Below are 26,835 nucleotides of genomic sequence, written 5' to 3'. Positions count from 1 at the left end.
TTTCAAATGAACGAACCTTAATGGTAAACAAACAGTCTTCCATTTGATCTAGTGACAGTTCACGTTGAGTGTGAGTAAGAATGGCTTTGTCCTAAACATACGTTCTATCCTGTTAGCTGATGTTTTCAAAGAAGCATAAACTGTTTGTTTACACTTAGGCCCATTTACATTGTTCAATTAAAAATGGCGCTTGCGTCACCAGAGCACCTCCCAACCGCCCTCTCTCCATCCCCCCTCACTCATCAAACCTCATGCTCGCCCTCACAACCGCCTCCACGACGGTATTATTCTTCTCCTCGCCAACTTCCCGACCACTGTCCCGCCCCTCCTCCGCAACACTTCCGCCAAAATCACCGCTGATGGCAACCCAGCTGCCGCCATTTGCATTCGTTACCGTCGCGCTCATTTTGCGTCCCGTCTCCTGCTCCTCCTCCTTGTTCTTCTGCCGAGCCGCGGCCGCCGCCAGCGAAACGAGCGCGGACGGTTGCAGCGCCGGCAGTTTCGCGATCTTTGGCCGGAAGTGCTTGATGCCCGAGTTGGACTTGGCCGGCAGCAGCGTCACGAGGGCGGCCGGTTTCGGGGTGGTGGTGGCGAACGCCGCCGACGTGGCCAAGGTTGTTGGGTGCTGGTGCTGCTGCTGGCGCATCATTTCGTCGTAGTGGTTCGGGTCGATCACCTCGACTTCGGCCTGGCCCACGTAGTATTCGGAGGAGAATTCTGGGGGGCCGGCGGGGGCCAGCATGACGGGGACGATGTCCCCCAGGTAGTCCTCGTTGGTGACCGTCGGGATGAGCTTGGAGAGGGGGGTGGTATCGTAGATGGGTTTGATGGTGGTGGTGGTGGTGGTCGTTGGGGCTTGGGTTGTGGTCGTAGTAGAAGTTGTAGTCGTGGTGGTCGTTCGGTTCTTGTTCTTCTTGCGCTTGGGTCGCGTGGTCGTTCGGTTTCGCTTCTTGGTGGTGGATCCTTCCAGCCGGCTGGACGAGTTCTTGTTCTTGATTTTGGCTAGTGACGCGAACGGTGGAGCCTTGCTGGTGCTCTCGGTCTGGATGCCCAACTTGGAGGCCAGTGTGTCGAAGATCACCGAGAGGTTCTGCAGATTGGTGGTGTTTTTGCGGCGCAGGTCTTCGATCGGCACACTCGGCACGGTCGTGGAGAGCTGCACGTTCTCGACGATCCAAGCTTGCAGCGTTTCGTTGAATACCTTGCGGGTGGAGGGTGCGTTCGGGGTTACGCGCGATCCGTTTACGAACTCCCACTTGTTGATTGGGAACAGCTCGGGGATGGTGACGGTGGCGGGTGCGCCGGTCGTTGTCGGGCTGTACTTGAGCGTTTCGATCTCGACGAAGGTCGTCGGTCGCTTGCTGGTGGTCGTTGTTGTTGTTGTTGTCGTTGTCGAGGGGGTTGTTGTTGGGGGTTGCTCCGTTGTCGTGGTCTCCGTGACCGTCATGAACAATTCGGTGGTCGGGATCGGGGTGGGTTCTTCCGGCGGGAGTTCCGTTGTAGTGATCAGCGATTCACTAGTTCCAAATTCGTAGGACAGCTCGGTGAAGTTCTCCACTGCTTCGTTTGCGGTGGAAACCGTTGCAACTTCCTCGGTGGTGAACAGTTCTTCGTCCGGAACAATCCGAGACTCAATGCCGTAGTCCATCGTTTCGTTGTACTCGTCCATCACCGTAGTCGTCTCCGTGTAGTTCAAAGCGTCAACCTGGTAGTATTCCACGTACTCGTCCGTCGAGTTCACCAAATTCTCGCTGCTCGCCTCCACGTAGACCGGCGTCACCGTAATCACGCTCGTCTTCATGCTCTCCGTCGTAGTCCGGTACGGAGTCGTCTTGTTCTCCGGCTTCTTCACGATCACCCCACCGCCCAAGTGTTCAAACTTTTGCTCGTCAATCGTCAAGTTCAGCACCTTCTCGCCCTCGCTGATCGCCGTCGGCGTCATGTACTTAAAGTTCGGCACCGGCCCCAGCGAGATCTTGTCCACCGGCAGCGGGTACGGCCGCACGTCGAGCACTCCTAGTGGTTCGATTCCCAGCGTCGAAGAACCGAAGCTAGGGTTCGTGTAACTCTGGTAGTAGACCTGCCCGGCAGGACTTTCGGTGTAGAGTGCACTCTCGATGTCACTGTACTTGCTCCGGTACAAGATCTCCTCGGCCAGGGTCGGCTTCTTCTGACGGGGTGGCGTCGGCTGCAACGGCTTCACCGAGTTCCCCACAAACTTGTGCACCGGGATCTCTTTCGGCACCGTCGCCCGGATCGGCTGCCACGGTTGCTTGTCCAGGATCGGGGCGCTCGTAAACAGACTCACGTCCAGCTTCGGGATGTTCTCGTCCAACCGCTTCTGCGCCACCGCCACCTCCTCCGGAAGACTGTCGTTGATGATGGCCTGTAGGAAGTTCTCCAGCAGGGTGTCGTTCCGGTCCGTAATCGAGTAGTCCGTCACCAAGTCGTACTCGAATGAATCGAACTCCGTCGTAGTACTACCCGTCGTACTCCTAATCGTCGTCCTGGGGGTGGTCGACGTAGTCGTAGTCGTAGCTGGAGTCGTCGTAGTCGTGGTCGTCGTCGTTGAGGTAGAAGTCGATGACCTTCGGGCCGTGCCCCGACTGCTGGTAGATTTAAGTTTCTTCGTTGTCGCACCGTGCTTGTCCGTTTTCTCGATTTTGGCCGTGGCAGGACGCATCGAAGATGACGGAGGTGGAACCGGAGTTACTTTCTCTTCCGGTTGAGCCTTCTTGTCCGCTCCGCGGACCTTTAACTGAGCCGGACTAACGGCGAACGGTTTAAGCGTTGACATTGCTGGGGAAGTACCTGAAAATGAACTGATTAAATCTCCATTCCTACTGAGAATTTCCACCACCCGTACCTCCTCCACCGCTGCGCTTCTGCGTGATGTCCGCGTCTGTTTTCGTAATCTCGAACGATCCCTGGATGACCGGTAAATTATCCATGTCAATGTCAGACTCTCCGTCCACCCCCTGGGACTGCGGATGCTGGGGCTGATGCTGCTGTCTCTTGGGTTGGCTTGCCGGGGGCGTTGAGGGAGTGGTCGACACCGTCACCTTGGGCGTGAACTTGTGGATGGTTTTTTCTATCACGCCGGACTTTTTAGCTGGCGGTCCGACGCGGTCTTCTGAGATTTTGTACGGTGGCGGGAAGGGCTGGAGGATGACATAGAAATTGAGATTATTCACCTTTAATTCTTTAAATTCTTTCCTACATATTCTTTGATTAATTTTTGGAACCACATTAGGCAAGATTTCAAATGAACATGGGACACGTTAATCAACTTATGTTGATCAACCCCGACTCGTGCTGAAAATACCATTATTTTTGCACTTTTTGCTTAAACTACTATCCAGATTTTAAAGCGAAGATGGCGTTAAGAATGGTGCACGCTCGAAATGTCAAAATCACGCAGTGTTACCAACATTAAACAAAAGTGTGAAATGGCATGACAGCCCCCTCAACTTCCAGTGATTAAAACCCGTCAATTTCAGCGCCCTACCTCTTCCTTCGTCAAAAATGCCGTCCTCAGCACGTCGTGGTCCAGCAGCCGTTTGATTTCTATCGAGTCCGGATCCACGCGTATGTTCTTGAAGGTCGAGTGCGGATTGGCCAGCTCGCTCAGAATCGCCTGCCGGATGTGCTCCTCGACGTTGTTAATCGTGCTGCAAGAAACCAACGTAAACAAGACCGTAAAAAACACGTGTTAATAGCCCCACGTGACCCTCCCCCATCCCCCATCCCCCACTTACATTTTAATCTTCCGCATGTCCAGAAAGACCCGGAAGCTCAGCACAATCGTTGGCCCGTCGCCAAAGTCCATAATTTCCGTGCGGGACACGGTGAGACCGCTCTGCTCCAGCGACGTGCCGACGAGCCGCTCGTAGAAGGCCGTCTTCTGGCGGAACACGGGCGTCGAGTTGGTGCGCAGGCCGGTCGTGTAGATGTCCCCGCGGGTCACGCGGAACGTGCAGTCAAACACCAGGATGGCTGTTTTGTGGGTGGAGAAGTTGGAAGAGAAAGGAATGAGAATTATTGTTTTGATTTAGGAGTAAAATAAGGAAGTTCATGGAATGATTTTCAAAAATGTAAACGTTTTGCTTATTCAATATTTCGTCGCTGTCGTGCTAACTTGTCGTACGTGCATTTTGGGCCAAATTGAGTTAAGAACGCCATTTTGTGCAGCTCACAATGCCCCACCTTTTGACCTTCACAGATCCTCAAAATTCGATTTCAATCCTGAGATATTCAACAAAAACCGAAAAAACTCCATGCATTATTGTCACTTTTCATATGAAAGAAGTTTATCTTGACACAGCCTGAAAATTGATGTAAGTGCGACGTGCTCTCCTTTTTGATTATTTAAGGTCAAACATCAAAACGCGTTTTTCTCGGTCGAGCATCAAACTATTCATATGATGAAGATAGATGTTTGATTAGAAAGGGTATATTTCCCCTACATCAGCAATTCATCATTGAATTAGAAATCAAATCGCCGAATACCTATATTAACACTTAGAAATTCGAAGTCGCTAGGAAGCCGAAAGTCGAAAATGTATATCTTGAGAACGGAATCGACGTAACACCTTATACTGTTTTGCGACAAGACTCCCCCTCCCGGGTCTCCTAAGTGTGAAGGCCAAACCGGAAATGGATTTTATTTGTATTTTTTGATTTCGCTCAAACGTTGAGGCCTTCCCTATGACCAAAGACACCATTTTGTGTCATTGGTTCACGAATCTCTATACAATTTTGGCTGCTGTCCATATAAAAATGGATTTTTAAGGATTTTTTATTGATTTGGTGTCTTCGGCAAAGTTGTAGGTAGGTATTGATTAGGACTATTGAGAAAAAATTGGTACTCAGAAAAAAATATTTGGTGATTTTTTAATTACTTTTTTTTTCTCAAAAACTTAATTTTCAAACTAAGTATTTTTTGATTTTCGAGATTTTTTATATGTTTAAGGGGAAAAAATCCTCAACTTTTGAGCCATAGTGAAGTATGGTTAAAAAATCTGACACCGAGTTATATTTTTTTTAATGGTGATTTTTGGAAAAAAATGCCAAATTTCATACTCGACAAAATTTGACCTGTTTTTTTTATGTAATATTGAATTTGCAATCGAAAAGAACTTAACAGTTTTTTTTTTTATAAACCTTGGGCATGAGTAAGGACCTCGACGCCGTTAGCAATGTTGGCTTTAAAATAAAATTTCGTGATAATATCACTTCCCCCCCAGCCAACATTTTTGCCATGCGAAGCGGGCCTCGACGCTGTGTATAGGTTTAATTCCTAGCTAGGAGCCATCAGTGTCTTAAGAGGTGGTCCCAAGGCCGAGTAGGAGTTCATGAAGCAAATTAGTCGTCTCCCACCCCTTTTAAATTGAAAAATGAACTCTGAAACCAGCGCTTACTCACAACAGAAACAGAGGCCTCTTCTAGGCATTGTAGGATAGAATAGATTTTGAAATTTATTTAAAAATGTTACGTGCATAAATTTTAAACTTCCATTTAAGTAATAATACAAAGCATTTTGATATGTCAAAATTTCCATAGAGTCTCGATCAATCAATAATGAAATGATATCGGACAAAATTCGTTAATCTGTTGAACTAACGGTTTTCGGATTATGGTTGTATCGACCATTGTTGCGAATCGAGGATCTACTGGAGGTTTGACGATCAAATAGAGCCTAACATTTCAAAAGGGCACATGGGTTTTGTAAACAGGAGTGTATCTCTCCCACTCAAATAACAGTTTACAAAAGGTATGATAGGGATACGCTCCTGTTTGCAAAGCTTGTGTGTCCTAATAAAATGGAAGGCACGAAATAGTCGTCTTAACGACGAGTGTTCAACTTGTAAAATATGAACAGTTGATTTATGGTTTTTTGTTTGGGCCGGCAAGACAGGTTTAAAAATTAGGTATAGGAATGTTTGGCTTTGTAATTACAATTTTTGGGATTTGAGATTCAAGTTACTTTTAGACAGTTCAGTTAAGGTTATTGATTCAAGTTAGTTAGTTTTCCATAATAAAGAATTGGATCTAAATGAAATGAATGGTCCAAGTGTTCTATTTAAGTGGCAGATCTGCTTCTAGTTGTAATGTAGGACAAGAATACTGACGGACGCAACAGGACGTGGCCCAGAAAAAGGCCTCAAGATTTGTATTCCCTAGACAAGTTAGTTTTCATCCATCGTTTTTTTTTATTTTCCTTTAAATTTGATATACTTGTTAGATTTCCTTTGTATCAATCTCCGTTTAGTAACATTTTCTTATTTAATTAAATAATAATTTAATTTCCTCCGGGCCTTTTTATTTTGAATCAAAATTTAAAATTTTCATTATTCAGTGTTAAACTCAGATTACCGTAACTGCTCAAGTCATCCAAGTTCTTACTACTCACACCTACACTAATTTTCTTTCACCTTCCCCCTCCCGATCCCCTATATCTTCCGGTGGTGTTCATTTTGTATGCAATACTAGTTCGGCCACTACCCTTTTTTCCACAAGAAACCGGACTTGGACTGACTTGAGGCCGCGTCCCCCACCTTGCTCCGTAAAACGAAAACGAAAACGAATATTATATTACACTTAACATCTGAGTTGAAACTCACTATCAGAATCTAATGTTTTCTTGTGTTCTCTTTTGTTCTTTTCGTTTCAAACTGAATGAGCGAGCATCTGACTTGCTACGCAGCCGCAGGATACAACAGACGACGACGGAGCGTCAAACTAACACCAGCTGTGATCAATACCACACCGACTGACGAAGATTGATACCAAGCTTGGTGTTCACGGCTAGATGTCCAACCGAGGGACCTCCAAGGTCGCAGGGAAGTATTAATTAGTATCGCCTTTTTATGTTTGATCCTTTGTTAATACAAATTCCTTTGCAGATACAAACCATTTTAAAGGTATGCCTTGCGGCCTGCTTTGATCTTTTGCTTATTCTATCCGCTTTCTACCCCCAATGTGTCCTGCACTGGGGGTGCCTGGGGTAACTTCGAGTTGACCTGGGCCGCCCGAGGAATTATGTCGTAGGTGGCTCGTGTACTGGTTCACTCACCTCTCCTCGCGGCAAGGTTTTCCGTAGGTCTACACTCGAACATGCAACATGGGACAGCATGAATCTTCAGCTGAAGCCGGACGAATGTATTCCGAAATTACAGAATTACAGAAAAGAACTTAACAGTTTTTTTTATAAAGTGTCCTGTTTTCAAGATAAATAGTGACCATGAGTATTTTTTCAGAAAAATGAAACTGTCTAAGAGATATTGTACGTTTCTTTCAAAGGTACACGCCGCGCGGCATTTCAGAACGTGCTGTAGACATTGTTGCCAGCGATTTTCTGCACTTTTGGTGCAATTAAAAACATATCTGCCAACAATGCCAGGCGATTCGAAGAAGAAGATCAACAAAAACAAAACGTGCAGTATGGGATTTGACAGCGCGCATTTGCCGAAAGTGCGGCGCGTCGTTCCGAGGCTGGTTTGCCGCGTGTCTTTCTCGGGAATACGGGCAATATTGAATATTGGCCATTTAGTTGTTGAGATACAGCGGCTTACAGAAAAATAAACAGGAAAATTGGAGTTTTCTAAAGGAGCGTTCTTTTATTACGTAACGCAGTTAGGAGGGGGAGGGGGTGGCGGCGTCTGTTACGAAATGTTACGAAAATTGGGGGAGGGGAAGGGGGGGGGGGTGATGAAAACTTATGTTACGTAGCACAAAATTTGCATATAAGTACTCATAAAAATTTGCAAAAAGACCTTGTGTTACGCGTTACAGGTAGGTAGGGGGTCGCTCATCTGTTACGATTGGTTACAAGGGGGGGGGGATGGGGGTTAAAATCCCAAATTTTGCGTTACGTAATAAACGAACGCTCCCTAAGTCTCACTTAAACAACCCACCATTTTCTAATATCGGTATCTCAGCAACTAATGGTCCGATTTTCAATGTTACAATATGAAACAGTCGTGACATGTTTCGATCTTTTCGAAAACAATACTTTTAAATTAAAAGTTAAAATAAAAGTTTTATTTGTTTTTAATCAAGACTAACCATTCAAAAGGTCCAAACATTCAATATTAGCCCATTTGAAATGCTAGTCTTGATTTAAAAAAATGTCAATGTAGTCCATATTCCAACTACAAATTGGCCGATGACACCAAATCGAAAAAAAAAATCCTTCAAAAGATACAGATTTTTGAATTATCATATCGTCTGTTGTGTGCTATCTTGTGACAACGACCATTTAGTACTTTTCGAGAAAAACGAGTTGAAGTCAAACTTTTTGAAGCAATCGGTTCGTATACTTTCGCTTAAAAAACGCTCCAAGTTTCAACTAATTTGGTTACACAAGTTAAAAGATACAGTACATTATGTGAACAAAAATCTGAAAAGCACGTGTCACAAGTGTGTTTCGAAAATAAAATTGTACTACGTGTCACAAGCGTGCACGGCTTAAATCAATGGTTTAACCGACTTAATCAGTCAATTTTCAAAAACAAAAGATGGTATTGCTTTTAATAAATATGTATCAACACAAATTTGTGAAAAATATGAAAAAAAATCCACATTTTCCAACAACATGTATGACATGTCACAAGTTTGCAAGATCATTTTTATGATAAAATGGTCTATGTCACAAGTGTGTTTTGCGATATCCGGGAAACCGAAGCGAATTTCCAAAATCGGGACACTGGAGTATTGTAAGTAAGTAAGTTGCAGACTGATTAAAAATACCAAAATTAAAATTAAAAAAAGACCGATTTCTTAGAGAATTGCTAAGATTTTATTTTACACAATTTTTCGCGAAATACAGTTAATTAATTATTCATTTTCAGTGCAAATGACTTTGATTGTACGTGTCAAAGATTATTGAATTTGAACCATTTTGAAACAAATTATTAATTTAAAAAAAGTAAAGGAACGTTATTCAAAACTACAATGCAACAAAATGTAAAACAGTTTGAGATATTTATGTTTGTGATCAAATTTGATTCAAATACCGATGAAATTTTTTTTAACATAATTCAAGGAAAATTCAGGAAATTTAAATATTTTGGGAATTAATGATAACGACATGTTTAAAAAACTGCTATAAATGGAATCTTGCCTACACTTTTTGAAATACTCAAATTTCCAGTCGGCTAAAATTCAAAAATCAGATTAAAAGAGTGCAAATTTAATTTTACAGCGTCAAGCGGAACGTTAGTAAAAATGTGTTTAGTGCTTCATTTGAAAATCTTTGATTAAATCTATGTTTTACTATGTTCATATGATGGAACTTTGACAAAAAAAATCAAAACATTAAGATTTTTCATGAAATTATCAGTTTCCATTAAAAACAATTTTGAAAAAAAAAATTTAATAAAAAGTAGCGTATTTTATAAAAAAATTGATCTACTGAAAATGCTAACAACATAGTTTACACATTTTTATAAGTTTTCATTGCATACGCTTTGTAATTTTTAAAAACTTTTAAAAAAAATATTACCAATAGTGTTTGATAGATTTTTTTTGCATTGCCATGAATTTTTGAAAAAGCGATTTTTAGAAGCTTTAAAAAATACATGTTAAAGATTTCCAATTTAGGGTTTAAAAATGTCTTCAAAAAGTACTTATGATATTCTAATAAAGTGCACCATTTTCAAGTTACTCATAGCTGTTTTCAATTATTTTTATTTTAATAAAAAGACCTCTAAAAACTAACCCTGCAATTCAAAAAAACAAGAAATTTTTAAATGATTTTTTTAATTCTAAATTATTATTAATTCTAGAGTTTTTAAAAGTTCCTATAAACATATGAAAGACAATAGTTTATAGGACATTTTTTATTTAAACTCAAGAAATGACCCTTCTAGAATTAAATATTTCAAGAGAATTTTACAGTCAAGCTCTTAGGACAAAGTTTCACAGAAATCGAAGAGGGGTCTGGCTGGGTGAGTTGGCGTAGAATTACCCTTATACATACATACACGACTTGAATCATTCTTTTATTATTTTCTCAGAATTCAAGAAAATTATTATCTCAGATCGTTTGACACAAAAATGGCCACGTTCGACACCTTTTATTGTTTTTTTTTTCTTCTCGTAATGCGACTCTTCTGGACCACCAAAGAAGAAAAAAGTCATTAAATGTGGTCCTTTTCGACGCACTTCCGTATCCTTTTGCACTGCCGCCACAAAGAGTAAAAATAAGTTGCCCACCAGCAAGTTTCATTCCAGAGTGACGAATGATTTATCTCGTGTCGTTTCGAGGTTCTGGAAAAAAGGCTTTTCGCCGCCCCGTCCCCTTAATGGGCATGGTAATTGGCACTCGGCTCACAGCCTGGACGATGTCTCTCGCTCCCTAAAAAGTCATAAAGACACGCAGGCGTAAAGTAAAGTATCGTGCCCCTCCACCACACTTGATGGCGTTTGAAAGTGTCCACTGGAAATATGTCATTTTATGCGTGCTCAAGAAATGTGTGAGCTTTATGGAATGGAACACGATGTATTTCTTCGTGTTGCACTTAAAAATTATGATGGAGGTTAAAGGTTATGTTTGGTCTTAAAATGTACCCGGAAGGTGAACATGTATTTTTATTTCGAGGAGGGTCTACTGAAAAGCTTACAAAAAAATTTCTTTGTTATTCTTCTAGTTTTATTGATAAATTTCGTAATGGTTCGAGATTGGTAATCAGTGAAGAACATATAATTTTTTATAATTTGTTTTGAAAAACCTCAAATTTTCTAAAATTACCAAAAATACTCACACTCGCTCAGATCCCCCTTGAAGGCACTAAAATAGAAGGCCAGCCCGACGACGCACAGCACGGCCAGCACCACGAGGAAGGCCGCCGTCATCAGCAAGATCGACACGGACCGGAAGTTCTTCTGCTGCTGCTGCTTCTTGCCGTACATCGACGAGGACAGGTTCCGGCTGTCGCGCCAAAGTCCCCACGAGGTGTACCCGTAGTGGCTGCTCATGCTCACGTCCGTCGGGTACGAGTACTTGCTCATGTGGGTGTACGGGGCCGTCCCGCCGCCGCCACCGCCACCTCCGTGGCCACCGATGACCGAGCCGAGGCCACCGCCGATGATGGACCGCCGGCCGAGGGTGTTCTGGTAGGACGAGTAGTCCGCCGCCTGGAGGAGAGATAAACGAGAGAGAAGAACATTTTAGTTGAAAGCAACATTACGGAGCAAATTATCTGACAGCACGGAATTAAGATTGACTTTGTACCTCAATTTACGGAAGTTTACTTAGCGTGATCAATTCGAGTTTTTCTCTTCGTTGTCGTGCTATTTTGTCGCATAAGAATTTTGTAAAGCTCTAAATGCCTCACCTTTTGACCATCACAGATCCCCAGTGATATTCAATTAAAAAAAAGTATACTGTTGCCACTCTTCATATGAAAGAAGCTTTAATCTCATCGTGCTATCTTGAAACACCCTGAAAATTGATGAAATGGCGACAACTAGCCAAAAAGATTTTAGGTCAGAACGCGTTTGACACACGTACATGCCCTACTACCGTAAACATTTGTAATTATAACTCGGGACTCCGGCAACCAACTTCAACCAAACTTCGGGAAAATGCACAGAATGGTCAGCCTAACAAAACGTGTTTTAATTGTTTACGTTGCGTGCTCTAATTTTTGCTTATTCAAGGTCAAACATTAAAACGCGTTTTTTTCTTAGAACGTCAAAAAGCGACGTGTGACAAGATAGCACGACAGCAACGATTTATGCTTAATGTGTATATAAAATAAATACAATTGTTTTTCAATTAAACAGAAAATAACCACCTTCGACTGTTGAATAACTAAGAAAACAATACAAACCCCTAAGAACTGAAATGAAAGAGTTCCCCCAATCATTTCGATTGTTTGGAATCCCTTAATTACTACCAATCCAACATTTCCTTTGTGATTGTTTTCTCCACCGGAGTGGAAGGGTCAATCAATTGTCGAGAATGTAAAAGGTGTGGAAGCAAAAAGCTACATTGTTTACCAAAGGGGACACTTTAGAAGTGGGAGGTGTTCTTTCTACTTCGTGTCTACCGGACAGGTGATGAACAACTCTACACTCTAGCTGTGATAAAGCAACACACCATTGTTTTTGCTTGTCCTTGGAAAACAAGATTACTCAAACAGAGTTGGTGATTTTGGTACGATACCACAAGAACTATCCTGCTCTGGTTGAAATGATCAGATTAATGGAGGCGCTTGGTACATTCAGCAGTTCAAAGTACCAAGCGTTTCCATGGAATGAACAGAAGCTTTCCTTAAAACTAGCAATTCGACGTCGTCGTGCTATCTTGTCGCACCCGCCATTTTGACGTTCCGAGAAAAACGCGTTTTAATGTTTGACCTTGAATATACAAAAACGAGAGCACGCAATGTAAACAATAACAAACACGTTTTGTTTGGCTGACCATTCTGTGCATTGTCCCGAAGTTTGGTTGAAGTTGGTTGCTGGAGTCCCGAGTTATAATTAAAAATGTTTACGGAAGTCCAGCTTGTACGTACGACAAACGCATCCTGACTTTCCTGGCCTGAAATCCCTTTGGCCTTTTGTCGCACTTACATCAATTTTTATGGAGTGACAAGATAGCACGACAAGATTGAAACTACTTTCATATGTAAAGTGACAAAAATGCACGGAGTTTTTTCGGTTTTTGTTGAATAACTCAGGATTGAAATCGAATTTTGGGGATCTGTGAAGGTCAAAAGGTGAGGCATTGTGAGCTGCACAAAATAGCGTTCTTAACTCAATTTGGCCCAAAATGCACGCACGACAAGTTAGCACGATGGCGACGAATTGAATGCAGCATGGAGTATGCAACTTCGGCTTTTCCAAGCTGAAATTTCGTTCATTTTGGGATGAATTGGGACTGTTTGGAGTTTACGTTTCTGGTATTTGCCAGCCACCAGTCATTTGCTTCAGCAAGTCGACGCTGTCGTGCTAACTTGTCGCACGTCGCTTTTTGACGTTCCGAGGAAACGCGTTTAAATATTTGACCTTGACTAAACAAAAACGAGCGCACGCAATGTAAACAATAACAAATACGTTTTGTTTGGTTGACCATTCTGTACACTATCCAGAAGTTTGGTTGAGTCGAACTCGTTCCTGTGTCACACGCGTTCTGACCTGAAATCCCTCTGACCAGTTATCGTACTTACATCAATTTGCAGGCTTTGTCAATATAGCACGACAAGATTAAAACTTCTTTCATACGAAAAGTGACAAAAATGCACGGAGTTTTTTCGATTTCTACTGAATATCTCAAGATTGAATTCGAATTTTGGGGATCTGTGAAGGTCAAAAAGAGAGGCATTGTGAGCTGACGTTCTTAACTCAATTTGGCCCAAAATGCACGTGCGACATGTTAGCACGACAGCGACGAAGTAAGACCTGCCACAATCGAACTGAGGAATGCTCACTCATTTGCATCAAAAGAGGTTATATTGCTTTCCGCTGGGCAATCCTTGATACCAAAGCACACCGTTTGATCTTTTGGAAAGAACATGGAAACAAGTTTCTAGGAAACATTTTTGTGTTTTTTTCGGAAGTGCTTTACTGCCCCTGATCGCATAAATGTCCCATATGCATTTTCATCACTTTTGAGTTATTGATGCAGTTTGGTTCAAAATCGTATGCTCTTTCAAAAGAGCCTATAACATCCAGTACTTTGATCTAGAAATCAGGAGGAAATCCATTTTTTTCGCGAAAAGTTAACACGTAGCCTTATGTATGGGACAAACTTCAAATGCGTTTTTCTCAGCTTGCTGTTTTTGCATATGGGACATTTATGCTAACATGGGCAGTTTAGTTACTTCAAGAAATGGTATTTGGGAGCAATTGCAGCCTAAAACAGGAATTTTGCAGGCATTTTTTTCTCGATCCTCTCCGATTTTAATTAAAGTTTGTAGACGTGTTTCCTAGGCTGTTAACGCCATTTTTGTTTATAAGGAGTCAGTTTTACTAGAGAACGATATTTGAATGTGAGTTGTTTGATAAGTGTTGTCTCTCGACGCCAATGCGTCGTACCAAAAAGTACTCAAAGCACGAAAATAAAAATACACGCTATTTTAATGCGACTTTTTACCATTAAGGCTTACGATTTTTCACTAATTTTTTTGTGGAAAAAGTCCAAGATTTTGTAATAAGCCTCACGAAACATCCAGGATGATATGTCTCTCTTAAAAAAATACAAAAATCCTTTTTCAACACGGTACACGGTATGGTGGTCTTAACACACAACCATTATTAACCGATAGCGGAAAGCTATTTTTCAGACAATTTTACATAAAAGTCTCCAAATCGACCAAGTCCTATCCTTTTGAAGATACAGAGCAGTTAAAAAAATGTTAGCAATTTGTCGAGGAATTTTTGGCCATTTCTATACGTAAAGCTGGATTTTACAGCTCAAAAAATATTTTCAACCGCCAAGCTTATCCAATTTACCATAAATTTGCTTTTGACCACATTTCAAATTGATTTTTTTGTTTATAAATCATTTGAATTGGAGATGATCGAGAAAAAATAACATCAAAAAAAATCCTGTTTTGGGCTGGAATCGCACACATTTAAAATACTTAACTAATTTTTTCTGTGAGTGATTCTAAATTTATTTTGCACTTTAATTTGAATTCACAATTGTGAATTCAATTTGAATCGACAGAAAGATTTGCTTCGTGTTAAAAATATCTGTACCTTGTCAATTTCTGAAACTAAGCTAAAATTATATAAAAACCGAAATTTTGGAACAAAAATTATTATAAATTGCTTTTTTAATGATGCTTTAAATTTTGAGCAGTTTATGCGTTTTTGTCCCCTGATTATTTGGGTAATTTTAAAGGAAGAGGGAACTTATGAAATCTACTGGCAATGCTTCATAGACCATGCTGATAGCTGTAAATTCAATTATACAAATTTGCTCAGTTCTAATTTTGACATAACAAATTAGTGTACTGTGAATTATAACAGAAGAATATTTTTAAAAAGAAAAAAATATTTCAGGGTATGTTCATATTTTATGTATAAATTGAAATTGAAATTTAAAATATGAAAATATTCAATTCCAGGTCAATGCCACTGAGAAATTTTGATTTTTTCCTGGACAAAATCAATTCAGTGGACTCTCTTGTTGTCGATATTGAAGAGACCGTCGAGAACGGAAGGTATTAAATAATAGAACGAAAAATCAAAGCATAATACTTAAAAGGACTGGAAAAATTATTGACAGCAGGAGCTATTTTGATTTTGAGAAGATCGACAGCCAGAGTTTTGACTGTATTACATAAGCCTGACTTCAACTTGAATTTCAATATTTTATCATATTTACGAGTTATTATGGGGCATTTGAGCAATTCTCAACGTTTTCACAAATCGACTTATCACTATGTTTTTTTTTTTTTATTTCGATGAAACTTTGTCCATCGTTTTCTTAGGTCTAAATAAGCCTTTTGAGTCATTTATTTGTCCACACAAGTCTCCATACAAATTTTAGGGTTGTTCATAGAAAAGTGTCATGCAAATATTCGTAAATTAAAATTTTGAGAAGGAAATTAATGATCAAGTCACCAAGTCTTTGGCAAAGTTGAATGTCATGATTCGGACTACTGAGAAAAATAAATTTTACAAACTTGTTTTTTTATATGTTTTAGTGGACATGGTAATGATTATATTAGATTGTAATTTTTGAAACCTTTCGAAAATTCACTCACTGGTATAAGGAGTCTAAAAGCACTTATGTGCATTTTTGATAAAATGACATTGGACATAGCCATTTTAAAATTAATACATCTCGAGTTAAAAAAAATAACATCTGTCAAATCGACTTTTCAAGAAACGAAAATGTTTGTTTTTTAAAGCTCTAAACTGCCCATGATCGCATAAATGTCCCATATGCATTTTCATCACTTTTGAGTTATTGATGCAGTTTGGTTCAAAATCGTGTGCTCTTTCAAAAGAGCCTATAACATCCAATACTTTGTTCTAGAAATCAAAAGAGAATCCAGTTTTTTTGTGAAAACTTAACACGTAGCCTTATGTATGAGACAAACTTCAAATGCGTTTTTCTCAGCTTGCTGTTTTTGCATATGGGACATTTATGCGAACATGGGCAGTAAATGGGCTCTCTGAAACTCAGATAGATAAAATTTTAGTGTTTTCGACAAAGTTGCTTGGATTGACAAGACAAAAAAGTCCAAAAATATTACTTACAAGTTAGATTTTCATATACACCCTACTCGTAAACCACCCTAATTTTCAAACAGGCCAAAGATGGCACTTCCCATTTGAAACAACTCTTTTCAAGGCATCAATGCTCCAGAACTGAACCATTTTTCGGAAAATCAATTTTCTACTTAATTTTGCCTTCAGGACCACTGTGCCTTGTTGATCTGACCTTTAGTTGAACCTTTCAAAGCATTAAAATTACGAAAAATAAGTGTTGTTAGGTGCTGCCCACAAAGCAAAAAATTTCCGTGTAAAATCGCATGTAAAAGCATGCACATCACCTTTGTGATCAAAAGCTTGTAATATTGCATGAGAAAACGTGTACACAAAAAGCATGTACGCAAGAAAAAAAAAAGATTTCGCACACCTCAAAAATATCATCAATCCGGTGAGAGTTATCTCCAGACCAAGTACGCCCCAACCCTCTCGACTATCTCGCCGCTGTGAAATTGAAAATGCAGTAAATTCAGTATACGGCGTACGAGAAACCTATTGCTACATTGGCGTTCAACCAAGCTTCAATAAGACGGTGAGATAGCCGAGATGGTTGGGGCGCAGACTTGGTAATCTGAATAGGGCTCTCTCCAGATTGATGTTATTTTTGGAGTGGGCAGACCTGATTTTTTCTTCTTTTTTCTTCTTTCTCATAAAATATTACATGCTTTTTCTCACAAAGGTGATGTGCACGCTTTTGCATGCGATTTTACCATAGGATTTTTTGCTGTGCATTCGGCCCTCTGTTTCAATCGACGATAACTTGGAAGCTGTTGATTCGAAAATGATGTTGATGTTGATGTTGATGTTGAAACGTGAAACTCGTGTGAAGTTTTTCAAACTTAAAAAAACATATTTTCAGATTTTTTAAATCTCGACTTACTTTTTAAGGGCCAAATAAACATTTCCCCAAAAATTTAGGGGGCAAAAAAACCATTAATTGCTGAAAATTAATGTTTTCATTGAAAAAAGTTGTGCGATCTATTGTTGAATATATAGAAATGCCTTATTTACCGATTATTTACTGTTCTTTATGGATTTTTTCAAATTTTAAGGTTTGGTCCACAGTCTATACTTTTTTCTCCAAATTTATTAAGTTACGCTTGAAATTTCAAATAATTGTCTCAACATAGGATTTTTGAAACGTAAGCAGTATTATTGTTTTGCTAAATCCTTTCTTTCCTAATTCTATCTAAAAACAAAAGTTAACCTTCATCTCAACAAACGTTGTTTTTGTGTGCGTTATTGTTTAGATCTGCATCTCAATGCACCACCCCGCATCTGTCAGTGTTAAACCGAGCATTTCACCAACAGTGTTTGTGCACCATCGTCTGAAACACATTCCACTCAACCGAATGTAATGCCTCAAATGGATGCTGCTCCGTCTTACACTGTGAAGAATATTCAAACTATTTTCTTGAGTTTCACCTTGAAATGTTGGTTTTCTGTCTATTGTTCTTTTTCTTTGAAAGCAAAAATTTCGTCTGCAAATTTCGCAAGTTTTGTGAAAATATTCCTGAAAATTTGTTAGCACAACTCTGCCCAAAATTAGTTTAAGCTGTGTTGGCATTCAACTTGTGTAACCCAACCAACCAGCAACCAGCAAAGCTGTCTTAACCAGACAACGAACAAACGACGACGAAACCATTGCCGCCACCACCACCGACTAGAACCGTTCGTGTATTAACGAAAACGCTTCTCGCTCCACTGAACTGATCAATTATGCATTATCAGTTTGTGTGGGTGTGTGTGTGTTTGTGCTAGTGCAACCGAGTGCAGCATCCCTTTATCCATCTCATTCTCGAGTATATGCGAATCTACCACACACACGCACACTCACAAGCACGAACACATGTGAATTTCCACTCAACACAATCAGATTGTTTTTGGCTTCGTTGGTTGGGTGCTAATTTAGTTTTTGGAGTTGAAGTTTGTGCTAAATCAATTATGTGGAAGTTTGTGTGCGGCTTTTGTGTATGTGTGTGTGTATGTGTGTGCCCTTGGCTTCCTTTTGTGTGGGTTTTTGTGCACGTGGGCTTCATTTGCGGGAGCATGCTGCATGTAATTGAAAAAGTTTTGCAATTGATGCCGCTCTTGGAACGAGCAAGAGAGGGTGAGAGAGTTCTGGAGCTGACAGGATGGTACTAAAAATGGGAGTTGAGAAAGCCACACAATCGTTACATTTTTGGCAGTGTTATTGTTTGACATGCAGCAAACAAAAAAGTTGGTTTGGGGTGGAATTAACTTTGTGAAAAATAAAGAGAGGAGGATGATTAAATCAAACTTTATATTTTTTATAAACTTATTGAAACATTCATTTAGTTTCAACCAAAAAAATCCTCAAAACCAACCACATTACCATGCTCATATTTCACTCCATAATCCGTCCAATCCATCCCAAATCCCGGTGACATTAATCATTTGTCTGTTTTTAAATACCTGCCAGCAATGGCACACGTGGAATGAACTCATTCGCGGAAAGGGTCCTGGTTCTGTTATCCCGTTACGTTTGAACTCCGGTGAAAGCAGACGTCCTAGGTCCTCGCGGGACGAGTTTATTTTCGCTCGCTGGAATAAATCCCATCAATTGCGTCTGATGGTCAGCGGCTTTAGTTGTGGTTTGGTGACCAACACACAAACACATTCGTGCAATATATGGAGCGTCAGCTGGGTGCGATCGTGGGAAAGGTGGTGACGAGGACCAGGCACACTAGGAGTTAAGGATAAACAATCGAATGAATTCACTACTTGTAAAAACGAAATTTCAAACGTTGAAGTTACATTTTTATCAATTGAAATTCGATTAAAAGTTTGATTTTGAAGGAAACTTTCGATAACATCCGGAATAAAAGTAAGAAAAATCCAACAATATCTTGGTATGAATTAGTGAAGTAATGTGTAAGTTAAATATCCTTTTTGTTATAGAGCAGTTCTCTAGGATTTCGGTCATTCGATTTTTTTGTATTTTTAAATCCGACTGAAACTTTTTTGGTGCCTTCGGTATGCCCAAAGAAGCCATTTTGCATCATTAGTTTGTCCATATAATTTTCCATACAAATTTGGCAGCTGTCCATACTAAAATGATGTATGAAAATTCAAAAATCAAAATTCAAAAAATTTGGTGATTTTTTTATTTAGCTTTTTATCACTAAAACTTGATTTGCAAAAAAACACTATTTTTTATTTTTTTATTTTTTGATATGCCAACTATTCAGAAATTTCCAGGTTGTGCAAAAAATCATTGACCGAGTTATGAATTTTTTAATCAATATTGATTTTTTCAAAATTCGAAATTTTGGTCGCAAAAATTTGTCAACTTCATTTTTTGATGTAAAATCAAATTTGCAATCAAACCTTAGTGAAATTTTGTAAAGTGTACCGTTTTCAAATTAAATCCATATTTAAGTGACTTTTTTGAAAATAGTCGCAGTTTTTCATTTTTTTAAATTAGTGCACATGTTTGCCCACTTTTGAAAAAATATTTTTGAAAAGCTGAGAAAATTCTCTTTATTTTGCTTCTTCGGACTTTGATGATACGACCTTTAGTTGCTGAGATATTGCAATGCAAAGGTTTAAAAACAGGAAAATTGATGTTTTCTAAGTCTCACACTAACAGCCCACCATTTTTCAATGTCGATATCAAATCAAGACTAACATTTCAAAAAGGCCAAACTTTCAATATTACGCCCTTTTAAAATGTTAGTCTTGATTTGAAAATTTTGGAAATATTGTTTTCGAAAAGATCGCAAAATTTCACAAATGTTTCATATTTTTACATTGTAAATCGGACCATTAGTTGCTGAGATATCGATAAAAAAATTAAAAAAAGTGTATTTTTGCAAATCAAGTTTTAGTGATAAAAAGTTAAATAAAAAAATCTCCAATTTTTTTTACCTTGTGTCATTTTTTTCCAGTGTAGTCCGTATCCATACCTACAACTTTGCCGAAGACACCAAATTGATCAAAAAATTCCTTCAAAAGATACAGATTTTTGAATTTTCATACATCATTTTTGTATGGACAGCTGCCAAATTTGTATGGAAAATTATATGGACAAACTAATGATGCAAAATGGCTTCTTTGGGCATACCGAAGGCACCAAAAAAGTTTCAGTCGGATAAAAAAATAAAAAAATTAAAATTGAAGAAAAAAGATCGATTTCGTAGAGAATTGCTCTATATTATAAAAGCTTGATGAATTTCGATCACACTAGGCCAAATTTTCTCTAGTTTTTGTTTAATTGCATTTGAAGAACCTTCTGTTACCAAGCGGTTAATGAAAAAGAAAAAGTTGTGAGGAACACCAAATCTCTAAGAACCCGCCAAAGTGTTAAATTGTTATTTCGGTAAATGAAATGAATTGAATTGAATTACAACTTGAAAAATAAAGCAAAAAAACATTAAACATTTAATTAAGATAAATTCCGCCAAACATTATTTTTTTCTTCATTTTTCTATACACAGTAGGCTGGTCCAAATCCGGGTTTTGGGAAAAGATTAGCCTATCACTAGGCTAAATTCCAAATTTTCCGCATTCTGACTACAAAATACAAGAACCCTTCCCTGTAAGCCCTTGAAGTTTGTATTGAGCAAATCGTCAAAATGTATGGAGGAAAGCAACTGTTTTCCGGTCCCTTAAATCCGGTTGACTATTTTTATTTTATTTTAGGAAGCTAATAATTTTGCGAGAAAAATTGTTTAAAAATTTATTGAAAACTCACATCTGAGAAATTGGAAGAATTGTATAACTATTCCGCCCTCTCCAAGTAAAAAAGTAAAACAGTTGTTTTTCTCTATACAGTTTGATGATTTTCCTCATGCCCACTTCAAGGGTTTACTGGGAGGATTCCACGTGGTCAGAATGAGCTCAAACTTGAAATTTATCCTAGCGATGGGTCAATCTTTGAATTGAGAGAGTAGCACCAGAAGTTATCTTGATTTGGACCACACTGATACACATCTAGAGGCGGATTTGGGTTTTAGGATTAATTCACCCTGAAAAAGTTGCTTAATAGTAGTTTTGAGTAAATATCTCTTAAAATGGACAAACATTTGACACAATACTTCAACATTACTTCACTTTGTCTGGTGGCAAAAAAAAAAACATTTTGTTTTTTTACCAAAAGTAAAAAAAAAAATTAAAGCAAAAGAAGAGCTTTTAAAACGATTTCTCAGAGAATAAACATTCTACTTATGTTTGATAAATAGTTCCTTTTCAAGACCACAATAAACCATCATTGAAAACCCGACAAGTTCAAACGAAAGTTGAGATAAATTAATGGTACGTCTTTTAAATTATTATTTATAAAACAACTTTTTTTTTTGCTAAAATTGCTTGAGTTTCTGTCAAAATTCTGTAATGAGTAGGGTTAGTGAAATTTCACGATTTCGCGGACAGCGTGAAATCCGCGAAATTTGTCTTTTTCCGTGAAATCCCGTGAAATTTTATGTTTGTGTAAAACTGTAACGATTTTTCTCAAAATATTTTATCAAACTCAAATAGGAATAAAAATAATTAATTGAACTACTGTAGAATTAAGCAAGTGAATACCCTTGTTCAATTACTAATATAGGGTTAGTGAATTTTGATGATTTCATGGACGGTGTGAAATTCTTGAAATTTATAAATTTTCTCAAATCATTTTTTTTTTTTCTTCAAATAACATCAGTATTTCAACCATAAAGACTATTTAAGTAAATTTTATAGATTTTTAATTGAAAAGCTTGATATGAACCATTTAAAGAATTGTTTTCAGTTTTTTTAGGAACAAACCAAATTTAGTATTTTTTTTTCGCCTTAGTAAAAAATTTACTACTTTTTAATTTGAAATGTAAAATTTCAAAAGAAATTAAAAGAAATAAGCTTTGTTTTTTTCCAAAATTAAATGAAGAGTATTTTTTATCTTTGAAATCACCTATAAAAACATTTCTGTTTTCATTTTGAATAAAAATTCGATTTTGTTACAAATTATATTATTTTTGCCTATTGATTTTAAATGTAGTTTTTGAAAAGAGATCATCTCTCTCATCCTTAAAAAATATTTTAATTGGGCTAAATGTCGCAAAAAAATTCAAACTATTTTTCTCATTTTGGCTGGACAAGATTGTTGAATATTGCTTTGATATGAAATTCAATCAAATGTAAACTGATAAAAAAGAAGCTTATCAGCGGAAACGTTTTAGTCTATTAGTTTAATTATTTAAAAAGTAGTTCAATAAATGATAATACGCATGCGGCATGCCCTACATTTTGTTTTTAAATATAATTAGAGTAAACCAGGTGGAAACTTTTTTTTGGAAATTATGACATTTTTTTATGTCACGTTCAAATTAAGTGATTTTTTTTTAGTTTATTGAAGAATAATACATAATGAAGCACAAAAAGTTGTTTCTGTGATTTAAACAAAAGATTTTCAGAGTTATTTTAACATTTTTAACGTTCCGCGAAATTTGCGTGAAATTTTGTGTTTTCAAATTTAGGTCCCCGTGAAATTTGCTATTTTCGAGCGTGAAAAATCACTAAGCCTAGTAATGAGTCATAAGCTTCCTCGTTTGGCCAAACATTTTGGAATGGTGGCATCAAAGGGAAATCAAATGCAAAAAAAACATTGGACTTGAATATAACATTTAATGCACATTTTGTTTCGAAATATTTAATTTTTCTCGTATTTAGAAGGTCATTTTGAGAAACTTTTTCTGAACTTTTTTTTTCTTTTTTCCTCTTTTTTTTATTACAGCATTCCATTTCTTACTTAAAATATTTCAATTTTTTTCAAAAAAAAAACAACTAAAAAAATTACTTTTTCAAAACATTTGTAACAAGTCAAACTCTCAACCCTACAATTTCCTAAAATTTTTAATCTTCCAATGTTTTTTCATGATCACAAATTGGTTAAGGTTGTTGTTTCAACTTATGTTATCAAGGCCAATGCAAATTAGAATTCAAGTTGTTGTTTCCTCCATCTATTTTTTTCCAAAAACTAAGAGGGCAAAAGAAACTAATTTGCAAATTTTTATGTTTTGGATCGAAAATAAGGAGTTGACAAACAAACCCGAGAAAATAGATATTTTCATGAATATCACTTATTTGGCTAATTTTTGACAAAATCATAACTGATAAAATGTTTACAGCATATTGAGATGTCTTAAGAAATTAGAAATTATAGCGTTGAAAAAAAAAATATGAGTTTTCAGCAATGCTATTTCCACTTTACGGAGTTGCAAACGAGTTACATAATGAACTTTTCAGCACTCTTTTATTGAGTGGAAAAAAGTATGCCAGTACAATACTTTTGAAGGACAAAACATAAATGTAGTTTCATAACGAGGTTCCAAATATTAACTTTAGTCAGTTTTTCCACAACATTCCGTAAAATGTTAAATAATATTCAAAAAGGTCTACCATTAAAAATCGTTCACCATTTTACTCACTGTCCTACCTCCCTCGAGTCTCGCGGACAGTTCCCCGACAAAAAAGGGTCCCAAAACTGGGATATCAAGCGAAAAGCCCTGCGGTTTCATTGACCAACACGACCAACATATGAGTGGGATTTGCGAGTTTTTTCTGGGGCAAATTTTGTACATTCAGCGATGCACTTTTGGGCATACCTTTTATATGGGTTTGTGTGTGTGTGTTTTGGGCTAGAAGGTGCACTTACTATATAGTGCCAATACCACTAATAGCTTTTGCATTAGACTGATGAAACTCATCTGGATCGTAAATATCCAACGCGGGAAGCCCCGATAAGCTTTGAATTTTGTACGCAAAGCTAAAAGAGTTGATATTTTAATTAAATGCATTATTTTTCATTTTTTGTAAAAAACGTTATCACTAACACATTATTGATAAAGCTATAGATAATAATAGTATACTACAATTAAGTTTTACAAAAATTACAGATTTACAACTGAAATTACTTTACCTTCAACAACATTCAGTAACTGCAGCTAGAAAACGAGAAATCAATTTTTAAATCAAATCATTTCCTCCCCAACATCCGTATGATTTGCACAGGATGCACTACAACCTGGCATTGAGGGTGCCTTCCGGCCCATTCTGGCAACTCAGCTGAAAAAAAAATCAAACCAAATTGAAATCCGCTTTCCAAAATAAACAACCAAACAAAACGCGGCCCGCGTTGCACTCACTTTTCAGTGATTTTACTTTTTGCTTTCTTCCTTTCGGAACAATTGCCGGTGCTGCTGCAATCACTTTAATTCACAAAACATTTGTCAGCATCCGATTCGACGTTTTTTTTGTTGTTGTTCCAGATGTTTTGGATTTGAACAGGTACCGTTAGGCAAAGTACTCTTTTTTTTTTTTTTTTTTTTTAATTTATATTTATTCAGTTTTTCTTTTCCATGTACATTCATTCAGTTAAAATATTATTGAGTGTCCAATCACAATCGATGACTTTTCACCTCAATTTTAAATACTAGCAACTTTCATTTATTCATGAAATATTGTAGCTTTCGCTATTCAGTGATTTCAAATGTAGGAGGTCCTACATGTACAAAAGGGAAAAGGGATACCTTAAAACTAACTTATAAACTATATAAAGAGCGGATCAATGCAGCTGAAGACTGCAATGATTTTTGTCGAAATGCATCAATTATCTTATTGGACATAACATCCAAAGTGTCAACTTCGGCTAATTGATGAAGTTCACTGGTGCTGAACCAGGGAGGAAGTTTCAGAATCATTTTCAGAATTTTATTCTGAATCCTCTGAAGTTTTTTCTTCCTGGTTAAGCAACAGCTTGTCCAGATCGGCACAGCATGAATCATGGCAGGTCTGAAAATTTGTTTATAAATTAACAGTTTATTCTTGAGACAAAGTCTAGAATTCCTGTTTATAAGTGGATACAAACATTTAATATATTTGTTACATTTAACCTGGATACTTTCAATGTGATCCTTGTAAGTAAGGTTTTTGTCAAAAGCAAGTCCAAGATATTTCACTTGATCCTCCCACTTTAAATTTACCTCATTCATCTTTATAATGTGATGACTTTTGGTTTAAGAAAATCAGCCCTTGGTTTGTGAGGGAAAATAATAAGTTGAGTTTTGCAGCATTTGGAGTAATTTTCCATTCTTTCAAATAAGAATTGAAAATATCCAAGCTTTTGTAATCTTCTTGTGATGACACGAAGGCTTCTACCTTTGGCGGAGATGCTTGTATCATCAGCAAAAAGTGATTTCTGACATCCTGGGGGCAAATCAGGCAAGTCAGAAGTAAAAATATTGTATAAAATTGGACCCAAAATGCTTCCTTGAGGGACGCCGGCACGTACAGGTAGTTGATCAGATTTGCTATTCTGATAACATACCTGCAGAGTACGATCCGTCAGATAATTTTGAATAATTTTCACGATATAAATCGGAAAATTAAACCTTTTCAATTTCGCAATCAAACCTTTATGCCAAACACTGTCAAATGCTTTTTCTATGTCTAGAAGAGCAGCGCCAGTAGAATAGCCCTCAGATTTGTTGCTTCGAATCAAATTTGAAACTCTCAACAACTGATGAGTAGTTGAATGCCCAAGGCGAAATCCAAACTGCTCATCAGCGAAAATTGAATTTTCATTAATGTGTGTCATCATTCTATTAAGAATTATTCTTTCGAATAATTTACTAATAGATGAAAGCAAACTAATGGGCCGATAGCTTGAGGCTTCAGCAGGATTTTTATCCGGTTTCAAAATCGGAATTACTTTGGCATTTTTCCAACTACTGGGAAAATATGCCAAATCAAAACATTTGTTGCAAATTTTGACCAAGCTACTTAAAGTTGCTTCAGGTAATTTTTTAATTAAAATGTAAAAAAATGCCATCCTCACCAGGGGCTTTCATATTTTTAAATTTTTTGATAATAGATTTTATTTCATTCAGATCCGTATTAAAAACTTCATCTGATGAAAATTCTTGTTCAACAATATTCTGAAATTCTATTGAAATTTGATCTTCAATAGGACTTAAAACATTTAAGTTGAAATTATGAGCACTCTCAAACTGCTGAGCAAGTTTTTGAGCTTTCTCCCCATTAGTTAATAGAATATTATCACCATCTTTTAAAGAAGGGATTGGTTTTGAGGTTTCTTAAGAACCTTTGAAAGTTTCAAAAGGTTTGGAATAAGGTTTAATTTGTTCGACATCTCTTGCGAACTTTTCATTTCGCAGGAGAGTGAATCTGTGGTCAATAACCTTTTGCAAATCTTTTGAATTCGCTTCAGTGCAGGATCACGAGAACGTTGATACTGTCTTCGGCGAACATTTTTCAGACGAATCAGAAGCTGAAGATCGTCATCAATAATGGGAGAATCAAATTTGACTTGGACTTTAGGAATAGCAATATTCCTAGCATCCAAAATTGCATTAGTTAAAGATTCCAAGGCTGAATCAATATCAGCTTTGGTTTCTAAAACAAAATCATGATTTAAATTATTCTCAATATGATGCTGATACCTGTCCCAATTAGCTTTGTGGTAATTAAACACAGAACTATTGGGTCTGGTAACTGCTTCATGAGAAAGTGAAAAAGTTACTGGAAGATGATCAGAATCAAAATCAGCATGAGTCACTAAAGGACCACAATACTGACTTT

At 37.8% G+C, this 26,835-nt stretch overlaps 1 protein-coding gene across 1 annotated transcript in view; it reads right to left on the bottom strand.

Moving 5' to 3' along the window:
• Nucleotides 1-220: 220 nt before the first annotated feature.
• Nucleotides 221-26,835, bottom strand: part of LOC6033741 (mucin-5AC) — a 180,828-nt gene continuing 154,213 nt past the window's right edge. The window contains exons 3-7 of the mRNA XM_038255326.1: nt 10,767-11,139; nt 3,759-3,996; nt 3,509-3,671; nt 2,867-3,161; nt 221-2,811 (exon numbers count right to left, since the gene is read on the bottom strand). Of these exons, the coding sequence (XP_038111254.1) occupies nt 236-2,811; nt 2,867-3,161; nt 3,509-3,671; nt 3,759-3,996; nt 10,767-11,139 (3,645 nt within the window). The 3' untranslated portion in view covers nt 221-235. The remainder of the gene's footprint in view (nt 2,812-2,866; nt 3,162-3,508; nt 3,672-3,758; nt 3,997-10,766; nt 11,140-26,835) is intronic.

The sequence above is a fragment of the Culex quinquefasciatus genome, chromosome 2, assembly GCF_015732765.1.
Source record: "Culex quinquefasciatus strain JHB chromosome 2, VPISU_Cqui_1.0_pri_paternal, whole genome shotgun sequence".
NCBI lineage: Eukaryota > Metazoa > Arthropoda > Insecta > Diptera > Culicidae > Culex > Culex quinquefasciatus.
Note: the sequence above shows the minus strand (reverse complement) of the source record. Positions and strands in the feature narration are given on the sequence as shown.